At 38.0% G+C, this 22437-nt stretch overlaps 1 protein-coding gene across 1 annotated transcript in view; it reads left to right on the top strand.

Annotated features, from left to right (window-relative positions):
- Positions 1-7697: 7697 nt before the first annotated feature.
- The window catches only part of Snapc3 (small nuclear RNA activating complex polypeptide 3), a 30139-nt gene continuing 15399 nt past the window's right edge, over positions 7698-22437 (top strand). Inside the window, exons 1-3 of the mRNA XM_005327993.5 lie at positions 7698-8055; positions 8879-8956; positions 19557-19641. Coding sequence (XP_005328050.1) covers positions 7739-8055; positions 8879-8956; positions 19557-19641 — 480 coding nt within the window. The 5' untranslated portion in view covers positions 7698-7738. The remainder of the gene's footprint in view (positions 8056-8878; positions 8957-19556; positions 19642-22437) is intronic.

Here is a 22437-nt window from a genome sequence, read left to right on the forward strand (position 1 = left end):
AAAAAAAAAAAAGAGAGAGAGAGAGAGAAAAGTAAAAATAAATTATGTGCCATGTGAAGCTACTGCCTATTCAAAATATTTTTTAAATCTATTTTTTAAATCAATTCTACATGGAGGGGTGATGTGGGGACTGAATCCAGAGGAGAGTAATAAATGACTTAGCAATAGGAAAAATTTAGACATCAGAGACATCTTGTTGGAAATACAACTTGGACAGCCAACATTGAAATGTGAGATACAGATATTATTTGCAACCCCAGGCAAGACTCCCAGTTATTCACAGTCTAATTTTGAGAAGGAAAGCCTTGGACAGTGGGAGAATATTACTTTAGAAACAAACTGAAAGGATTTCACATGTGGGATTACATACATTGAGAGCTGAATGGATTGTAGAGTTATAATAGTTCAAAGATCACAAACTGGTAGGCTACAGGTCAGATGCTTTTGTTTTATGTTTTTTCTGACTGCTGTTTTCAAATTTAATATGAGTTAATTGCCAACTTTTTAAGAGCAGATGATTTTACATTAAAAAAAAACACCTAAAAATATAGATTCTTTTGAAATTTTGGCAGCTCAGGGAGGTAAAGCCTGTCTTCTTGCATGGTACCATTACAGTTTCTGCTTTAAAAAGTTTGAAGTTTTGACCAGCATTTCTAATCATTTGATCATTTGATCACCTACTGAGCACATGTAAGTATCTCTAGAGAGGAAACCAGTGCTCAGAGGCAACCTTTTTTTTTTTTTTTTGTAAGGTCTGTGGATTTATTGTATACTAATTATACCTCAACAATACATTTCTAAATTCAGTGTCATAATCTACATATATTCTTAGCAATAAATTAGTGCAAATATTGGCACTAAACATGGTACTAAGTTTCAAAAGCTTTAAAATTGTAAAAGACCTTTGACGAAGTAATTTTACATATAGGAATAGATATATATTCTTTCTAGATGAATGTAAAACTGTTTATTCACTCAACAGTGTCTCTCTCTTTTTTTAAAAATTGGTTCTTTTTCATTATATATAACATTAGGATTCATTTTGACATAGTTATAAAAACATGGAATATAATTTGTTCTAATTCAGTCCCCAGTACTTCCCCTTTCCCTCCCTTCCTTCCTCCCCTGTTCCTTTTCCTCTTTTCTTTTTTTTTTTTCACATCTTCATACATGTATTTTGTATAATGATGAGGGTCTCCTTCAACCATCCATGCTATTCCCCTTCTCCCTCCCTAACCCTCCCACCCCAATTCCCTATCTAGAGGTAATCTTCTTCCCTTGCTCTCCCTCCCAACCCCATTTTGAGTCACCCCCTCTTATATCAGAGAAGACATTTGGCATTTGTTTTTTGGGGATTGGCTAACTTCACTTAGCATTATCTTCTCTAATGCCACCCATTTCCCTGCAAATGTCATGATCTTATTCTTTTTTATTGCTGAGTAATATTCCATTGTGTATAAAAGCCACATTTTTTTTTTATCCATTCATCTACTGAAGGACATCTAGATTGGCTCCACAGTTTAGCTATTGTGAATTGTGCTGCTATAAACATTGATGTGGCTGTGTCCCTCTAGTATGCTGTTTTTAGGTCTTTGGGGAATAGTCCAAGAAGAGGAATAGCTGAGTCAAATGGTGTTTCCATTCCCAGCTTTCCAAGGAATCTCCATTCTGCTTTCCAAATTGGCTGCACCAATTTGCAGTCCCACCAGCAATGTATGAGTGTACCTTCCCCCCTCCCCATCCTCACCAGCACTTTTGTTGTTCGACTTCATAATGGCTTCTACTCTTATTGGAGTGAGATGGTATCTTAGAGTAGTTCTAATTTGCATTTCTCTGATTGCTAGAGATGATGAAAATTTTTTTGTGTATTTGTTGATTGATTGTATATCCTCTTCTGAGAAGTGTCTGTTCACTTCCTTGGCCCATTTTCTTTTCCTCTTCTCTACTGATCTATTTACTGATAGCTTTTTTTTTTTTTTTTAATTAGTGTCTTGTAGATATACACAATGTGAGATTCACTGTGGTATATTCATACATGTACACAGGAAAGTTAGGTCAGATTCATTCCATTATCATTCTTTATTCCATCCCTCATACCTTCCCCTCCTTCCCCTTCGTCTATTCCATTGATCTTTCTTCTGTTTTTCTTTCCCCCTCCCCTTATTTTGGATTAGTTTCTGCATATTCGACCTTTGACTTTTTGAGACTGGCTTATTTCACTTAGCATTATACTCAACTGACAGCTCATGGGTCCCTATTCCTATTCCCCAATACTAAGTCTGTTCATCTGGAACCCTGGAACCTTTCCACTTCCTTTCTGCTATTGTCTAGTCCCAGTGCAAGACCTCGTAACACCTCCATCTACCAAATATGCCATGGACCAGAAGATGTCTTTACCATGACCCTTTCCCAAGAAGGGGCAGCTGCTAATAAAACTTAGCTGACCGCCATCTTGTCCTGACTGCTGTTGGTGCTTACCACTAATCTTTCTTTCCCCATGAATTCCTGCCATTCACACATCTCAAGCTGCTACTCCCCAATTCAACACCACACAGTGACAATGAACCACCTTCCTCTGCTATGCTCATTGTGATCCTACTCTCATCAACTGCTGCACAAGATCCTCTCTACTCCTGAAACCAATGTTACTAATAATCTCCAAGAGATGTTAGACCAAGTTCTTCCATTTGAAGTATGATCTCATTCTCTGGAGTTAGAGCTCCCCCTGTCGAGAGTTTTGGACCAAGTGTTACAGGCTCTATGAACACCCATAGTCTTAAAGGTTGCAAGAGAATCCAACACAAACTAGCTTAATAAAAAAGAAGACCTTTGTTCACTGCACAGCACTGTGGTAGTGATCTCCTCCCAGGTAGAGACTGCTGCACAGTAGACCACATCGTGCTCTGTGAAACTGGTCTGTTCCTGGCCGAGGCACGCAAGTGGATGAGAGTTTTTTGAGGATTCTAGATTCCTGGAGCCTAGCCATCATGCAAGAACTAAAATTACTCTTCACAAGGGAAAACAATACGATCTGGACAATATAGACACAATGTCGCCTGTACAGTCAAAAATGTCTAGGCTTGCAAAGGAACAGAAACAAACCACCTGGGTCAAAAGAAATCAGCTAAGAGGAACTGATGAGGAGATACCTCGGATGTTAGATTTCAAGTACAAAGATCATATATCAACAACTATTGTGGAGAAATTTAAGGTCTTGTTGGAAATGCAGGACGTGATGTTTTTTGAGATGAGGGAAACCCTGAGAAAAGACCTAAAGGCAATGCTAGTAAAAAGTAAGATATCTGAAACAAAAGATACAGAGCACTATGGTAGCAGGGAAGAATAGCAGGAAGCGAAAGATTTGGCTTCACAAAATACAGAGTTTGGGGAACAAGAAGAAAAAAATTCTAAATTTGCTGAGTGTACTGAAAACTTAATTTTTATAAAGAAGGAAATAGACGAGCCGAATTGTAAATGGGACAAAGCCAAGATGTCCACTAGCAATCAAGGTAAGGAATTATCCCAGAATGAGCCCCAAAGTTACCAAGCCATTGGAGGGATGGCAGAAGCTTCAGATATGAATGACGACACATGTAGAAAAGGCAGTCACCACATACAAGTGCCCGACAAAGAGAAGCCAAAGCATAGGGAGGGTGGAGCAGTAAAAGCAATGGAAGAAGAAAACCTCCAGAGCCTCAGTAACAAAGAGAAGACCGTCAAAATATCAAGAGAAGAAGAAACTGATGGATGAAGGAGCTGTGCTCACCTTGGCTGCAGACCCTCTGGCATCAGCCACCTTGGAAGACAGTAAGCAGTGGGGCGACATCTTCAACATTTTGAGAGAAAATGGCTTTGAACCTGAGTTTCTGAGTGAGTTCAAATTAGCATTTAAATATGATGGTGAAATGAAGACCTGCAAAGTTTACAATTTACCAGCCAAAAACCTGTCATAAAAGAATTACTGAACTGTGTGCTCCGACAGAAGGAAAAACCAAATCTAGGAGGAGGATATGGGATCCCCATAAAAGGGGTAAGCATATGAATGTATAAAGTTATGTGTAAAGTGTAAGTAGGGTCTCGATGAGTTGCTTAGGCCTCAGCTTTTGCTGAGGCTGGCATTGAACTCACATCCTCTTGCCTCAGTCTCCCGAGCTACTAGGATTATAGGCATGTGCCACTGTACTTGGTTACAAGGTCTTATTGCAATAAACAGACAAGTGATGAAAGTAAGTAGTCATTTAAAATCTGTTATGTTCAAAGCATTAGGGATAGGGATATAGAAGGACTAAGGTAGGCATAGACATCATGAAAATTTGTTGCCAGTACTACTAAAAAAGGTATGAATGTTGGAATAATCATAGACAAACTTGCCTTGCTTGGGGATAAGGCCTTCACAAACATGTCATTACTACAAGGCCCTGGGTTTGATCCTCAGCACCACAAAAAAGGAACAAATGTTGAAGCAGTTCTCCCAGTACTTGCTCATTGTCAAAGTGGTAGTCATATTAAATTTAGAGAGTGAAGTGAAAATTTTAATTCTGTAAGAGCCATACAATTTACAAAACTTTTCTTTTGACTTTCAGGGTAACGCTCTTGTAGATTCAAAACAGGAAGCTGGAGGAACAGAAAGTGAAGGCTTGCATTCCTTATTCATCAAAGAGGTGAAATTCACTAGGCCAGAAGTGAAGAGCTTAGAGACTCTGGAGGAAGAGTTTTCAGAGTGGAAGGATAAAGGAATCCCTACCTTTGAGGTGACAGGAGAAAACTCAGAGACCCAGGAGAAGACATCTTTTACGAGAGGGCAGAAGAGGAAGAAGGGACCTGTGCCATAGAAGAGGAGGGACAAGAGGCTTTGCAGATGAAATTTGATACCTCTGGGGAAGAAGAGCTGTGGGAGTGTGAGTGATGGGAGGATGAGGAGGAGGGTGGATATTTCCCAATATTATGTGAGAAACGCCATGTTCCTGAGACAACTGTAAGGTTAATGGAGGGAGATTATGAAAAGATTATTACTTTCAACTGGGAATGAAATTCTGACTGAGGAGAAAGAAAGTAGGGTTTTTAACATGGAAGAATGTTCAACACACATCCAAAGTTGCAGACCTAATCCAGGAAACAAAGAAACTATAGAACAACTGTGATCAGAATCTTCAGAGAGATGGAAGAAGAGATTGGAAAAATAAAAATAAAAAATGCCTTCCAGATATCTTGGAAACTAACAATTCAATAGATGATCTGAGAAGTAGAATAGACATCCTTGAAGAAAGATTTTGTAATCTAGATGATGAGATGGAAGAATTGTCTAAAGATACCATACAGATGGCCAAGCAGATAATTAATAAAGAAACTCTAAGGGAGAGGAAGGATAGATTCAGAAGTGCCAACATCTGTTTGATAGGAATCCCAGAATAAAACAGTGAAGAGAATAAAGCAGAGGACATACTGCAGAAAATAATTGAAGAAAATTTTCCAGAGCTTCGCAATTCTAGTCTTGGGATAGTGAGTGCTCACCAGATCCCCAGCGTGATTGACAAAACAGACTCACTCCTAGGCACATCTTGGTGAAGTTTTTGAATTGTAGTGATAGGGAAAATCCTAAAGGCTTCTAGAGAGAAAAAAAAAATCACCTACAGAGGCACAAGAATCTGAGTGACAACCGACTTATCACTGGGCACCCTGGATGCAAGAAGTCAATGGAGCAACATCATAAAAGTGCTTCAGGATAAAGACTTTCCCCCTAAAATCCTGTATCCAGCCAAATTGGCATTTGATTTCCAGGGTTAAACAAAAGATATTTTTTGATATGGAAGAATTTAGGAAGTTTATTTCTTGTGTACCCACTTTGAAAGGATTATTGGCGAAAATAACATAGGTGGCTGCAACTGTCGCTTTCCTCACCCCAACATATATTAGAAAATTGACAAATAAAACATCTCTGTCCAGAAAAAAAAAGTCACTAATGAAGCAGTGAAGAACATGCCACTCCCAAAGGTGACTCTCTAGCATATTGACTATTTTAAGTTAAAGGTACTTGAAAAGCAGTAGGTGCAAGAATATTGTGACTTATCTTGTTTCTTAAAAGCATAAAATGAAATTTCCATGTGAAATGCATGTATGATTTTGTCGGGATGAACCCAACTACTATTTATAACTACAAAAAAAAAAATTTCCATGTGAAAGATGCCCTCCTCCACCAGGAAAAAACCCAAAGATGTCCTCCTATACCAGAAAGAAATTTTCATTCTTAAAATCAAATATGGGGAATTGAGATGAAGGAAATCTGTACAACCCAAACTTGTTAAACTCACCCATATCTTCCTAGTCATTCTCTACCCAACTAACTCTCCTAGCCTGAGCCCCTTTTCCCTTGTCATAGTTTACTACTCTTCAGTTTATCTCATTGCATAAGCATTTAACTCTCTTTGGGTTTTCATTATCATAATGAAGGCTCCTTTGTCACATAAAGCTTGTATTAAGCAATACCTGTGTTTTTGTCCTGTTAATATTTCTAATGTCTTTTTTTTTTTTTTTTGGTGGTGCTGGGGATCGAACCCAGGGCCTTGTGCATCCAAGGCAAGCACCCTACCAACTGAGTTATATTCCCAGACCTTCTAATGTCGATTTAATTCCCAAGTCCAGCTGACAGGAGAGGTAAAATTTTGCCTTCAGAACTTAATGGGAAAGTATAGTGGAGGAGATGGTCTCAGCAGCAATAGCTCCAAGTCACTTGGCTTCTTTCTCCACTTTCTGCCTTTGCTTATATAATTCTTGCCTCTTTTCCTTGTAACTTTACTACGAGAAGATACAGGTTCTGTCTAGGATACAATTTTAGGTTCTAACAGTGAGGGAGAGCTTCTTAGTTAACTAACAGGTTAAAATCCCAGAATATTATGATTGGCTTTAGTTAAGTCGCTTGCTCATCCTTTGACCAATCACTGTGGCCAGAGTAGGAAGGGTTATATGCTTGGCAGCCCCAGGAGTAAGGAAAGTCAGGACTGAGAAATGGTGCTAGACAGACAAAAACAGATGTCTCCTACAACAATGTACATACTACAACATGGATAAACCTTGAAAGTATTTTGATAAGTGAAAGAAAACAGTCATTAAAAAGACTATCTATTATATGATTCTATTTATATTAAGTGTCCAGAATAGATTAATTTTAAAGACAGATTAGTGGTTGGCTCCTGCTGGAGTCATTGAGTTGGGAGTGGTGGCCACACTCCATAGGCACTACTGTGCATATATGCAGCACTGCATAAATACATGCACGAACATGGGGCCTTTGGGGAGGTTCTGAAGGAGCAGGATCTGGAGGGCTGGATCCCAGTGTCTCTCAGGCTCTAGGGCTATTAAGGCAGCAACATAATCTGCGAACACCGGAGTCGAGGAAAAGTTCCGCACCCACCGGCGGGGCCAGAAGGAAGCTAAGACCTGACTCGAGCGAGCGGCTACGTAACCATCGGGGTGGGGAACCAACAAGACCCGCCAGGCCGACGAGAATCGTTGTCGTCCCCAGCACCGCCCGCGCGGAGAACAATGCACTGGGCCCTGCCCACCAAGCCTGGCGAGGCCGCGCCCAGGGCGGCCGCCGAGCCCGCCGGGAAATGTAGTGCCTACAGCCGCGCCCGCACCGCGCCGCCGCTCGCCGGCCGGGCGCCGCTCGCAACTACAAGTCCCGTCACGCTCCGCGAGGTCCTGCTCGCTAGGCTTCTGCAGGGAAGTGAGTGCGGCGAACATGGCTGAAGATTGTTCGGCCGTCCCAACGTGCAGTGGGATGGGTGGCCGGCAGGACCCGGTCCCCAGCCCTGGAGGCTGCAACTTCCCAGAGTACGAGCTTCCCGAGCTAAACACGCGCGCTTTCCACGTGGGTGCCTTTGGGGAGCTATGGCGGGGCCGTCTGCGTGGGGCCGGAGATTTGTCGCTAAGGGAGCCTCCGGCGTCCTCGCTGCCCGGGAGCTGGGGGTCTGCTGATTCTGACCTGGAGGATTCCGCAGTGGCCCGGGATCTGGGCTGCAGTCTGGAGGCAGCGGCCGAGCTAAGGATGGTTTGCAGGTGAGTGTGGGTCGGGGACTTGTCATCTTGGCCAGGAAGGGTGCAGCTTTGCCTTCACGGTCCCCTGGGACTCGGGCCTGCTGAGGGCCTGTCGTTTAGACCCGCGATTAAAGGACCTCCTTGCAAAATCTTTCAACCTCCAGAACCTTCTTGGAACCCTGGGAGAAGTCCCAGGATCCAAATGCATACAGTTTCTGCGAGTTAAGAGTAAAGGAACAACAAGATAGCAACAAAAACGACTAATTTTTCTATTCGCCAATTTTAAAGGTCTCGTTAAGCAGCCTGGGTAACAGCGACCGGTGTCTGCCACAGACACTTTGACAGTGGAAGAATCTGAAGTAGTGGTGAGCCTGGAGAGGACTTAATCAGAGGAGTATTAAAATCCTTACTGTGGACTGTTGGGGAGTCTCCTGAGTACGCTATTAGTGAAAAATTACCAAAAAGTTCCTTATGTGAGGTGAAAATATAAAAAATAACTTGTAATGAGCTCTTTCTTCACAGTACTGATTGCCTTCAATTGGTCTATGTCCTTTTCCTTATAAAATATCTGCATAGAAATTATTACCTGATTTCCAGCTTCCTTTTAGCTGCCTGCTGGATTTTTCCTGACTTCTTAATTATTCAGTGATGTATTTAGGGGTGTGCTCTTTCTTTCTTTTCTTTCTTTCTTTCTTTTTTTGGTACTGGGGATTGAACCTAGGGCCTTGTGCATTCAAGGCAAGCATTCTATCAACTGAGCTATATCCCTAGCCCCCATGCTATTACTATTGACAAGATTTTTTGGTGACTTTTTAAAGTTTTCATTTCCTTCTTTTTGTTTTAGTCTTGATAAACTGAAATGCCTTGAAGAAGGTGAGGATCCAGAAGTTATTCCAGAGAATACTGACCTGGTGACTTTGGGGTATGGATGACTTTGTTCTTGTCATATATTGTTTATTGTTAACTGTCAAGAATTGAACCCTGGGGCCTGCTACGCACACAAACTACACAAAGTTACACCACCAGTCCATGTACTATTCATTTAAACATTTTTTTTAAACAATTATTTTTTAGTTGTAGTTGGACACAATATGTTTATTTTTCTTATTTATTTTTTAGTGGTGCTGAGGGTCAATCCAGGGACTCACACAGTGCTAGGCGAGTGCTCCACTGCTGAGCCACAACCCCAGCCTAATTTAAACATTTTTTGAACATTGTATTTTGAAAAGTTAATTAATAATTTTAAAAAGTTACTAAGTAATATTATCCATATATCCACTTAATAAATTCAAATATTGTTACCATTTGGCCATATTTGCTTTAGCTGTGTGAATAATGAGGTGCAGCCATATGTCTTTTTCTCTTGCTATACCATTCAATAAGTTGCAAACATTATGATAATTTGCCCCTAAGTACATGAGCATATAGCTCCTCTAAGTATTATTCTTGTACATCATCAGGGTCATATTCCCCCTAAGAAAATTAACAATAAATGTATAGCCCCTCATATCCAGCACACTTTCAAATTTGTGTTTACTTTGTGTATTTACAAAGGTAGCTAATCTGCTTAGATTTGAGGTGCAGGCTAAATACTCTGAAAGTGGGTCTCAATATCTGTGGTAGAGAATGAGTTTTTGTTTTTTTAATTTTTAATCTTTGACAGATCCATATTTTTGTGAAATACAATTAAAATGAATATTTTTGTTTTAACGGTACTGGGGATCAAACCCAAGGCCTTATGCATGCTAGGCAAGTACTCTACCACTGAGCTACATCCCAGCCCCCCAAGACAAAAAAACAAATGTAAGTTCAAATGTTTATTGTTAATGAAATTCAACAGACATAAAGTTACTCTCTGCTTGAAATGAAAGTTTCTAAATGCCTGCTTTTCTTTTCTGTTCAGATTGAATAGAAATAGGTCTCAGATCACTTCCATTCTGCCAGCCACATCTTGAGAAGCCTTGCTTTATGATAATGCTATAGAGAAATTGTGTATAATAGTGAAATTTGTAACTGCTAGTTTATGGTCCACTGATCTTATACCACCTCAGCTATGTTTTGTCATCCTTTATCCTACCTCATTCTGCTGTCTCCTCAAATATTTAGGCAGTCATTTCAACTCTGCCGTGGTTTCTTTTGTCAAATCTGTTTCCTTGAAATCCAATACTAGTGTTTGCATTAGTAATGTTTGGAGTACTATGAAAGGCTTCTGTCATCCTAAGTCCCATCATTTTCTCTTCTGATTTGTTCACAATTCACTTGAGTATGCTGTTTGTTTAGGAATTGCCAGTGACTCTACATCTTTTGTGTGAAAAATTTTAAACTTTTTTATCTAGACATTGAAGCTTTTCACATGAGAATGCAGATTCCTTCATCCATGTATTGTCCTAAGTCTGCTGTATTGCCTTGCTCCAGTTGTTTTGTACTATTGTTGGATTTGTCTAAAATGTACATCTGATTGTGTTATTCTCTGGTTTAAAAACTTCTGATGCCCTTAGGCTAAAGTTCTGAATCCTTAAGTGGCTCACAAAGGCCTCTGTGGAATGGATTTTGCTGATCTTTTCATCTTTATCTCTGTGGTGTTCCAGCTATACTGTGCTGTGTTTCTATTCCTTGGAATGTGCTCTCTCCCTCCAGGAATATTCGTAGAACAATTACTCTTCCTTACCCTCCTGATCTTGCTGACTTCAACTCATCCTTCAAGCCTTAGCTAAATAAATACTTAGATTGCTTGTATGTTTGTGTAGCACCCCATGCCTCTCTATTGCAGTATTCATCTATACTTTTAAAATTTTTTGTCTTAGCTATACCTAAAAGTTCCATAAGCAGGTCCAGGGATATAGATCAGTGGAATAGTGTTTGCTTAACCTTCTTGAGGCCCTGGGTTCAGTCTCTAATTCCATAAACTATATCTGTCACACTTATTGCTCTTGCCCCAGGTCCTAGATCTGTGGTACATAATAGGGAGTCAATAATTTGTAGAATCAATGGAATAAATGAAGCTTTCATATGACTGTGAAAATGATTTTTAGAGATAGACTGAAGAAAAATGGTTGGCGATAATCATAAGCAAAGCAGTATTATGCTTTTACTATTATTAACACATTAATTGACTTAAAAGTATTTTATTAAGCCATATTAAATAGCAGTGTTAAGACTGCTTAACGCATTGATTCCTCTGATTGCTTTCTACTGCTAGAACACATGGGTTTCCTTCATTGTCTTCCAGTCCCTGCAATCTTAGGATATGTGGGTCAAATTATAGATATCATCTAATGTAAAAGTTGTCAGTGGAGTACTTAGCTGGGATTGTTTTGACATACTGCAAAACTGTTGTGTTTTAAACTTAGCTAATATTATTATTTTTTTTTAATTTGGTTCTGGGGATTGAATTCAGGAACACTCGACCACTGAACCACATTCCCAGCCCTATTTTGTATTTTTTATTTAGACAATGAGTTGTTTAGTGCCTTTCTTTTGCTAAGGCTGGCTTTGAACTTGAAATCCTCCTATCTCAGCCTCCTGAGCTGCTGGGATTACAGGCATGAGCCATCAAGCCCGGCTAATGTTAATTTAATAATCCTATAAAACATTAGACTTGTTGCAAAAGCCTAAATTTTTTTTTTTTTTTTTTTAAAGAGAGAGTGAGAGAGAGAGGGGGACAGAGAGAGAGAGAGAGAGAATTTTAACATTTATTTATTTTTTCTTAGTTCTTGGCGGACACAACATCTTTGTTGGTATGTGGTGCTGCTGAGGATCGAACCCGGGCCGCACGCATGCTAGGCGAGCGCGCTACCGCTTGAGCCACATCCCCAGCCCCCAAGCCTAAATTTTTGTCTATTCCTCCTTCTGTAAATTTTCCCTCCCCACCCTACTAAAAACTTAATGTAAAAACAAAACCTTAAAGTAAGTAAATTTCTGGTGCCTTTTCTTCCTTGCATCTGATGAAAGAACTACTTGACTCAATTTATGCATGTAAGGGAAAAAAAATGTAGTTACTAAAGATTTGATTCTTTGATACATGCTACCCTCCTTAATCCATAACAAGTTAAATAACTATCTCCAATACTTTTGAAATTTTTTGACCACTTAAAACAGAAGATCTTAATTCTTAGGAGTCAAAGAATGAGAATTATTACTACTGTACATTGTGCTATTAAAATTTAGCTGTTTCCCAAAAGTTTCAGCACCCTTACTTTTTTTTGGTACTGGAGATTGAACCCAGAGGGGCTTTACCCCTGAACTGTACCCCTGGCCTGTTTTTTATTTTGTGTTTTGAGATGGCATCTCACTTAAGTTGTTGAGGCTGTCCTTGAACTTGTGATCCTACTACCTCAAGACTTCTGAGCTGCTGGAATTAAAGGCATGCATCACTGCACCCAGCAAATTCCCTTACTTTTAAACAATAATAATTTCTGTTATATTATTTTGCCCATCCCTCTCACTTTTGTAGCCAAAAAAAGCACCGTTTACTGATCCAGTACATACTAGAATATATACTGGACCAGTAAAAGGTGAAAAGGAGACATTTTAGAGTCCTGCAAGAAAAAGAGAACCACAAAATTAAAGGCTTTACAATTCTTTTTTTTTTTTTTTAAGAGAGAGAGAGAATTTTTAATATTTATTTTTTTTTTAGTTCTCGGCTGACATAACATCTTTGTTGGTATGTGGTGCTGAGGATCGAACCCGGGCCGCACGCATGCCAGGCGAGCGCGCTAACACTGAGCCACATCCCCAGCCCCCAGGCTTTACAATTCTTATCTCATAACCAAAACAATCATGAACAATTTTTAAAAACTAAATTCTTATATATCTGAACTTTGACAGAAAAGAATACTGTTAAATTAGGAATCTTGTAAACTACCACCACAACTCCAAAGTAGCACTAAAACAAACAAGAGGAAATAAAATCCAAAGAGAATTTACTGCAGAAAATCAGGAAACAACTGTTTATTCAGATCAACTTGGGAAACTATTTCCTTTTCCCAGAAAATAACCAGGAAACAGAAGCAAGCTTAGGTCTATACTCAACACAATTGAATATACTCAAGCATTTGAGAGTATAGAAACACCTTGAATTAGAAATTTAAAAACTAAATGGAAGAAAAAATAAACTAAGTGAAAATGATGGTGAAAAGGAGAAATGGAAAAGGGATTGTGGCATGTATAAGAAAGAAATAAAAAGAAAAAGGTAGAATTGTAAGTGAATAAATTAGGAGATACCCTAGAGAGATACTCAGATGAAAATTTAATGAGAGTCTATGAAGGAAGGCTTGAAAACAACCAAGAGAATTGAAAATTATATAAAGAAAAAAAGTATAATGAGAGAAAGTGTTGAGAATGGAGGACAAGTAAAGATGATGTATTATCAGAGTCCCTGGAAAAGGAAAATAAAGCAGTGAAACAGAATTAATGTTTAAAAATAGAATCTAAGGGCTGGGGATGTGGCTCAGCGGTAGCGCGCTCGCCTGGCATGCGTGTGGCCCGGGTTCGATCCTCAGCACCACATACCAACAAAGATGTTGTGTCAGCCGAGAACTAAGAAATAAATATTTAAAAAAATTCTCTCTCTCTCTCCCTCCTCTCTCACTCTCTTTAAAAAAAAAAAATAGAATCTAAGAAAAATTTCCATAAAGGAAACAAAAGCTAAAATTTACAAAGTGAAAGGCTCACTGCATATGTGGGAGGATTAACCCAGAATTATCAACTTGGAAATATAGCTTAGTAAAACTGCCATATTTATCAGAGATAAATATAAAATCAGCAAGTCTTCTAGGCAGAGCAAGAAGATAACCTACAAAGGCAAACTTACAAAAAGCAGAAGATGTTTCGGAGCTAACATAAAAAGCAAGAAGACAATGTAGCATTATTTTTTAGGGATTTATTTATTTTCAGAATTTTATTTATTTTTGTTTGGTTTGTGATGCTAGGGATTGAATCCCAGGGCCTTGCATATGCTAGCTGAGTACTCTGCCACTGAACTACGCCCCCAGCCATTGAACTAAGGACTTTATATTCAGTTGAGGTATATAAAGTATTGAAGATATGGAAAAAGTTTTTCAACATGGAAGAACATAATTCCTGCAGCATTTCTGAGGAAAGACAGGAGGATAAGCCTCATCCAACCAATTGATGATTGAAAAATTTTCAGCAAAATGACTAATAAGGTGAGGATAAGTGTGAAAGACCAATGTACAGTGTTTGTGTGTTGAAGTATAATATTGCAACTAAAAGAAAGAAAAGAGATTAATGTGTAGGCATTAGATGGATTTTAAATAATTCTGAGGGGATAGGGGGAAATCCTGACTCAAAGAGGCTAAAAATAAAAAGAGTTGAACAAAAGTATATCAGAGACCAGTCCCAATGCTCCAAAGCCTTGAAGAAAGACACTTTTATCTTTTTGGTGGTATAAGGGTTGAACCCAGGGTTATATGCATGCTAGGCAAGTATTCTACCTTTGAACTATATTTCCAGCCTGTCTATTTATTTGGCTATTTTTTGATTCAAGGTCTTGCTAAGTTGCCTAAGCCTACCTTGAATTTGTGATCTTGCCTCAGCTTCCCTAATAGTTGAGATAACATGTTTGTACCACTGCACCCAGCTCAAGAAAAGCTTAATTGTTTTTATGAAGCAGACATGGCACTGATGCTTAAACTAGATGGGGACAGTACAGTGAAAGAAAACTTGATACCAGTGTTATTCAACACAAAATATCAGGTAATCCAACACTATATTAAGAAGACTCTATGCCATTTCCAAGTGGGATTTATTTCAGGAATGGAAGTTTGGTTTAATATGAAGTCTAAAGAACAAATCACTTGTTTCCAGAGATGCTGAGAGGCTTAAAAACATTTAACACAATTCCTTATAAAACATTCAAGGAAATAGAAATCGGAAGAATGCTGTTCTGACATGGTGAAATACATGTAACTTAGTTGTAAACCATGTGTCTTATTCAATAGAGAAGTAATCCGGGAATTTCAACTAAGATCTGTAACAAGGCAAGCATGCCCACTATTGCCACTACTTTGCAACATTTTCCTGCAGGTATTAGCTGTTGCAGTTTACTGGAAAAATCAATTAGAGATATAAGAGTAGGTAAAGAAGTAAAAACTAGGGGCTGGGATTGTGGCTCAGTGGTTGAGCGTTTGTCTGGCATGTGCAAGCCCTGGGGTTCGATCCTCAGCACCACATAAAAAAATAAATAAACAAAATTGAGGTATTGTGTCCAATTATTTCTAAAAAATAAATATTTTTTTTTTTAAAAAAAGAAGTAAAAACTCCATCTGTAGATGATACAAGTGTACCTGGAAAATCCCAAAGAAATTAATGCTAAAACTAAACTAAGGGGGGCTGGGGATGTGGCTCAAGCGGTAGCGCACTCGCCTGGCATGCGTGCGGCCCAGGTTCGATCCTCAGCACCACATACCAACAAAGATGTTGTGTCCGCCGAGAACTAAAAAATAAATATTAAAAATTCTCTCTCTCTCTCTCTCTCTCTCCTCTCTCACTCTCTCTTTAAAAAAAAAAAAAAAAAAAAAACTAAACTAAGAAATTTAGTGAAAGAGAAGAATACAAAATTGATATATATAAATCAATAGCCTTGCTAGGTACAGTGTTTCATTTCTGATATTCCAGCTCCTTGGGGGGCTAAGGCAGGAGAATCATAAGCTGAAGGCCAGCCTGGGCAACTTAGTGAGACCCTGTCTCAATAAATAAAGGGGATGTAGTTGAGTGATAGAGCATTTGCTCAGTGTGTGTAAGGGCCTGGGTTCAATCCCTAGTATTGCAAAAAAAGATAAAAAAGAAAAGGAAAAAATAGCCTTCATATATTGGGAAAAAATAGAGTTAGAGGACATAATAGTAGAGAAAATGTCATTTGCAATTGCAAAAAGTCAAATACTTACAAATATTATTTAACAAGAAGTATATAAAAATTATGTATAGAGGAAAATTTTAAGACACTGCCGAAAGACTCAGAACACTTGAATAAATGAAAGATACTCCCTGTTCTTGGAAAGGAAGACTAAACACAATGAGTCATTTCTTTCTGAGTTAAAATTTATAAACTTAATGTAATCCCAATAAAAGTATTGTTAATAATAAAAGTTATTTTATGGAGTTAGACAAGTTGATAATAAAGTTCATATGGAAAACATGGAAGAAGACCTAAGAAAATTTGGGGTAGAAGGAAAATTATAAAAAGTAGTGGTTTTATTAGATAATAAAATACACTTAAGACTTTGTAAATTACAGCAATGGGAATTGGCTTATGAATAGACAAATTGTTCAACAAAGCAGAATAAAGTCCCGAGTTAGTAAAATACATAAGAAAGTTAAGTATGACACTCTTCCCAAGAACATACTCCAAACAGATTAGAGATCAAAATATATGTAGAGTCCGAAACATATAAACCTTAGTGGAATAAAACTGATTGAAATTCAGAGGAATTTTTTTAAATGTTTATTTTATCCATTTAAAAAAATTTTTTAATTGTTGATGGACCTTTATTTTATTTATTTATTTATATGTGGTGCTGAGAATCAAACCGAGTACCTCATACATGCTAGGCAAGTGTTTGTTCTACCACTGAGCTACAACCCCAGCTCCCGAGGAACTTTTTTTAATTGATAAAATTGACTACCTAATATTAAAAATATTTTCATGGCAAAAAAAAAACAAAAACTCATGAAATCCAAAACAGCTGTCAAGCTTAGAAAAAGATATTTATAATAAGCACCATAAATAGCTAATATTCGTGGACTGGGGTTATAGCTCAGTTGGGAGAGTAGTTGCCTCGCATGCACAAGGCCCTGGGTTCAATCCCCAGCACCGGAAACACACCCCAAAAAAGGTAATATTTCTAATATGTGGGATCTGCTAACAGTAGAGGCAAAAAAAGACACAAACTAATAATTCATCCACACACACACAAAGATAAAAGTAGGGTCTGAGAATGTAGCTCAGTGGTAGAGCACTTGCTTGGCATGTACAAGGTCCTGGGTTTAATTTCCTGCACAACAAGTTTAAAAATGAAGTTGACAAACATTTTTAAATTTTCTATCTACCATACTCATTAGAGAAGTGAAAATTAAAACTGCTTTGAGTTGCCTTTAATAGCCTATCGGTGACCGTAAATTTTAAAATATGCATTATTTTGATAAGGCTGTGGGAAACAGGTATTTTCAAACATTGCTGATGAGAATGCAAATCGATCCAACCTATATGCACTTCCCTTTTGACTCAGCAGTCCCACTTATAGCAATCTATACTGAAGATATCCCTCCAGCAATAAGGAAGTAAATGTGTATAAGGTTATTGTATTGTTTGCAGTTGTGAAATATTTGAAATAACTTATCTCCACATACATAAAAGAGTATCAAACACACTGGGAGATTCACACAGTGGAATATTTTGCAGCTATAATAAATGATGAAGAAGGATGAACCCAGAGAATGATTTCCAGAGAGGATTTATAGTAAGTGAAGAAAGCAAAACCCAAAGCAGATGCCACCCTTCATGCAAAATGATGTGCGGGGTATAATTCACTGGTTCTCATCTGTAAATTTACATTTTTATTGCCTGTTCTGTAAAAATAGACCATGACCCCTTAATATTTTTCCTTTGGGAACTGGCGCATTGTTCAGCTGTTCCAGTGAAAAAGGGCAATGAAGAGACCTTGGGGCACTTGAGGGATCTGATGTGCTGGCTCAGCATGATCCCACAGTGCACATAGCTTCCCCAGTGCCCAGCCCTTGCAGTGCACTGCAGTTTTTCCCTGCCACCCACTTCCTTAAACAGTTTTTTTTTTTTTTTTTTTTTGGCACCATTAAAGGTGGATTTCCAGCAAGTTCCACTGATACAGCACTGCAGCAACTTTTTTTTTTTTTCCATTGGTTGAGTCATAGCCAGGTCTCCTGCACTAGTTCTGGATCTTAGTCCTTAGAGGAGAAAAGGAATTCTTGGGCCTTCTTACTCAGCGCTAGGAGTAGGGTGTTCCTTTTGTCTACAATTCCCTTTGCTTCCTTGCAAATCTCTCTTTATTCCAGTCTTTGGTTAAACTTAATAATTCTTAGATTAAGCTTTCTCTGTTCAAATTACTGTTCGGTTTTTTCCTCCTAATTAAATCAGAATGATATAGAAGAAGCTAAAATTTAAAAAACACAGGTATTTGAATAAAAGAAATGGAAAGGATAAACCAGAAGTATAGAGATTGATTGCCTGTAGGAGGCAGGTGGGAAAGGGGCAAAAAGAAGAAAGAAAATGGAATCAGGTTACTAAGGACAAAGAAGGCTTGACACCTCTGACTCTTTCATGCCATAGTAGTTTTACATCTCGCATACCCCAAAAGTAATCAGACAAAACCAACCAAGATGTACAAGGGGGACCCCAAAATAGAATAAAAAAGTCTAACAAATGAACCTAACTCTATTCCAAATGAATAATGTACCAACACTGAAGAGGAGGGGAAAGAAGGAATTAACTTAAGTCTACTACATAAGGAAATCTCTACTGATGTAAGACCGAGGACAAAAAGAACTGTTCATGAGTTAGTTTTTCTTATAGGATTCATGGGATTTATTTTTACTAGAATTAAACTAATAAGTAGATTGCCAATCGTGAGAGCTGGGTTTCTCTCTTGAGGAAAAAGAAGTTGAAAACAAAGAAGGCTACAATGAATCCTGTGGTTTTAGTTTGAACTCCCTCATTTATACCCCAAACTGGCGATTAGGCCCTGGAATGCTCTACTGTTGAGTTACATTCTTGATCCTTTAAATTTTTATTTATTTTTTGGTACTGGGGTTTGAACCCAGGGTCACTTTTATCACTGAACTGTCTCCCTATTTATTTTCAGTTTTTTATTCTGAGACAGTTTCGTTAAGTTGCTGAGGCTGGCCTTGAACTTGTGATTCTTGTGCCTCAGCCTTCTTAGTCACTGGGATTATAGGTATGTGCCATACACCTGGCTTATTTTTTAATTTTGAGATGGGAACTTGCTAAGTTGCCCTGGCTGACCTTGAACTTGTGATTCTCCTACCTCAGCCTTCAGAATAGCTGGAATTACAGTTGTATACTACCATACCCAGCTCTTGGTTTTAAATATATTATAGAAATACAGTTCCTTGTGCAGGCTTGAGTTAGCATACATATGTATATTTCCTTCCTGTCTCAGGACAGACTCAAGGGGAGGAAGGAAAAATAAGTGATGCCTGTGGGATCCTGAGTAGGAATCTGGAATGGGCAACGGAGAGTCATTGAATTAAATTGTGTGAAGGTTGGAAAAGGTCTGTAGTTAATGATGTTACATTAATTTCATTGTCCTATTCTTGATCCTTGTTTAATCATATAGGATGTTAACTTAGGGGAAGCTGGGCAAGAGATATAAAGGAACTCTTTGTACTGTTTTTGCAACTTCTCTTTGTCTAAAACTAGTCTACAATAAGAAGTTTAAAAAGATTTTTATTTTTTTGAAGTCCCAGAAAAGAATGTTAAACTTTGATTTTTTGTATATCTACAACAGGGTTAGAAAGAGGTTCCTGGAACATCGGGAAGAAACCATAACGATAGATCGTGTTTGCAGACAAGAAACATTTGCTTATGAGATGGTAAGACTCTCATCTTTTTTACCGGTGTTTCCCAAGAAACACTCAACTCAGTCATTGGATGCTATTAGTAATGACTATATGGTAGCTTTGTATTAGATGTGCTTAGTTGAAAAACAAAAACTCCATTGAGACTAAGAACTAGTTAGAGAAAAGGACTCAAAAGAACTCAGTTAAGCACATACTTGACTCAGATGGCTCCCTTTATCTCTGCTTTTGGTTTGGTCTTACTCTCACGAATGCTGTATTTGTGTCCTTTTTACCATCCTGTTCCTACCCTTTTTGTTCTGTTTCTGATTTTACTTTAACCACACTCTTAATTCATTATGTCATGAATAAATCCCTAAGAAAAATTTAAGAAGTTGAATATTGAGGAATTAGAAGCTACTAGACACACTGAGCTTAGCACTTGCCATGTGTCAGACTCTGTGCTGGGCACTTGATAGTGCAGAAGGGCAGGAATTGTTTCTCCCACTTTATTTTTTTAAATTATGGTAGACTTAACATAACATAACAATTATTGTTTTAACCACTTTTAAGTGTTCAATAAAATAACATTAAGTATATTTCATAAAAGTATGTAGTCATCGCCATTGTAGTCATTCCCTTTGCTTCCTTGCAAATCTCTCTTTATTCCAGTCTTTTGTTAAACTTAATAATTCTTAGATTAAGTTTTCTCTGTTCAAATTACTGTTCGGTTTTTTCCTCCTAATTAAATCAGAATGATATAGAAGAAGCTAAAATTAAAAAAACACAGGTATTTGAACAAAATAACTTTTCAGAACTTTTCATCATCCCAGATGAAATTCTATACCCATTAAGCAATAACTCACAAGTCTCCCTCTCATAGCCCCAGGTGACAATTCTTCTCCTTTAAATTTTTATGAATTTGCCTATTCTAGGTACCTCAGATAAGTGGAGTCATACAATGTTTGTCCTTTTCTATATGGCTTATTTAGTATATTGTCTTAAAGGGGTGTTGATTTTGTATCCAGCTTCTTTGATGAATTTGTTTATTAGCTGTGTTTTGATTGGTTTTGGGTGTGTGTGTGTGTGTGTGTGTGTGTATGTATTCTTCAGGGTTTTGTACAAGACTGTGTCATCTGTCATCTGCAAACAGAGATATAACTATTTTTTCTTTTCCAGTTTGGTCATCTTTCATTCTATCTTTCTCACTGCTTTCCCCATTCCTGTGGCTAAAGCTTCCAGTACTGTGTTGTGTACAAGTAGGAAGAGTGCACATTTGTCTTGTTGCTGATGTTAGGGGGAAGGTTTTGTCTTTCACCATTGAATATGATGTATATGACCTCTTGTATTGTGTTGATTCCTAGCTGATACAGCATTTGAGAGAAAAAGACCAAACTAAAAACAAGGCAGTGTCATGTTTTGTAAAAGACTTTTTCTACATCAGTTGAGGTAATATGCTTTTTTCCTTGTTACTCTGTGAGTATGGTGTATTATATTGATTGATTTGCTATGTTATCTTACATCCTAAGAACAAATCCCACTTGATTGTAGTGTATAATCCTTTAAATATACTGCTGAATTGTGTCTAGTATTCTGTTGAGAATTTTTGCATTTATATTCATAAGGGATGTCGGCCTGTAGTTTTCTTTTTTTGTGGGATCTTTGGCTGTGGTGTCAGGGTAATTCTGGGCCTATAGAATGAGGAGTTCAGTCCTTTTCAGATTTCTTCTGCAGAGCCTGAGAAACATTTGGTATTAATTCTTCCTTAAATATTTTGTAGAATTCACATGGTTATGTTTTCTGGTCCTGGACTTTCCTTTTATAGTTGTAGATGGACAGCATGCCTTTATTTTGTTTATTTATTTATATGCGGTGCTGAGGATCAAACCCAGTGCCTCACACATGCCAGGCAAGTGCTCTACCACTGGGCCCCAGCGCCAAACCCGAGAGTTCAAACTTTTCTTTTATATCCTTCTTTTTCTGCCAGGCATGGTGGTGCACATCAATAATACCAGCCACTCAAGAGGCTAAGGCAAGAGAATCTCAAGGAACTTGGTGACATCTTGTCATAAAATAAAAATTAAAAGGGCTGAGGGGCAACTCAGTGGTAGGGTACTCTGGGTTCAGTCCCCAGTACTGCCAAGGGGGAAAAAAATTCTTTTTCTGTGAAATCAGTAGTAATGATTTTAATAGTTTGAGGCTTCTTTCTTTCTTTTTAATCACTCAGTAAGAGTTTTGATGTTTTTTCAAAGAAATCAGCTTATTTTTGTTGATTTTTTTTTCCTATATCATTTTTCTATTTTCTGTTTCATTTATCTCCACTCTGTATTATTTCCTTTTTAATCTCTCTCTGCTATTGTTGAATGAAGAGTTCTGTATATGTCTTATTAGGTCAAATTGTTTAAAGTGTTCACTTCTACTTCTTTTTTTTTTTTTTTAAAGAGAGAGAGAGGGAGAATTTTTAGTATTTATTTTTTAGTTTTTGGCGGACACAACATCTTTGTTTGTATGTGGTGCTGAGGATCAAACCCTGGCCGCACGCACGCCAGGCGATCACGCAGCCACTTGAGCCACATCCCCAGCCCCTCTTCTACTTCTTTATTAATCTTCTGTCTTATAACTCTAAGTGAAGTATTGAAATTTCTAACCATTATTGTAGAACTGTTTCTTCAATTTTTTTTTTTCCCAGAGACACAGTCTTACTTAGTTGCTTAGGCTAGTCTCAAGCTTGTGGTCCTCTTGCCACAGCCGCCCAAGTCACTGGGATTATAGGTGTACCATTGTGCTTAGCTGGATGGTACCTTTATTAATATATAATGCTCTTCTTTGTCT

Source organism: Ictidomys tridecemlineatus, chromosome 4 (assembly GCF_052094955.1).
Source record: "Ictidomys tridecemlineatus isolate mIctTri1 chromosome 4, mIctTri1.hap1, whole genome shotgun sequence".
Lineage (NCBI taxonomy): Eukaryota > Metazoa > Chordata > Mammalia > Rodentia > Sciuridae > Ictidomys > Ictidomys tridecemlineatus.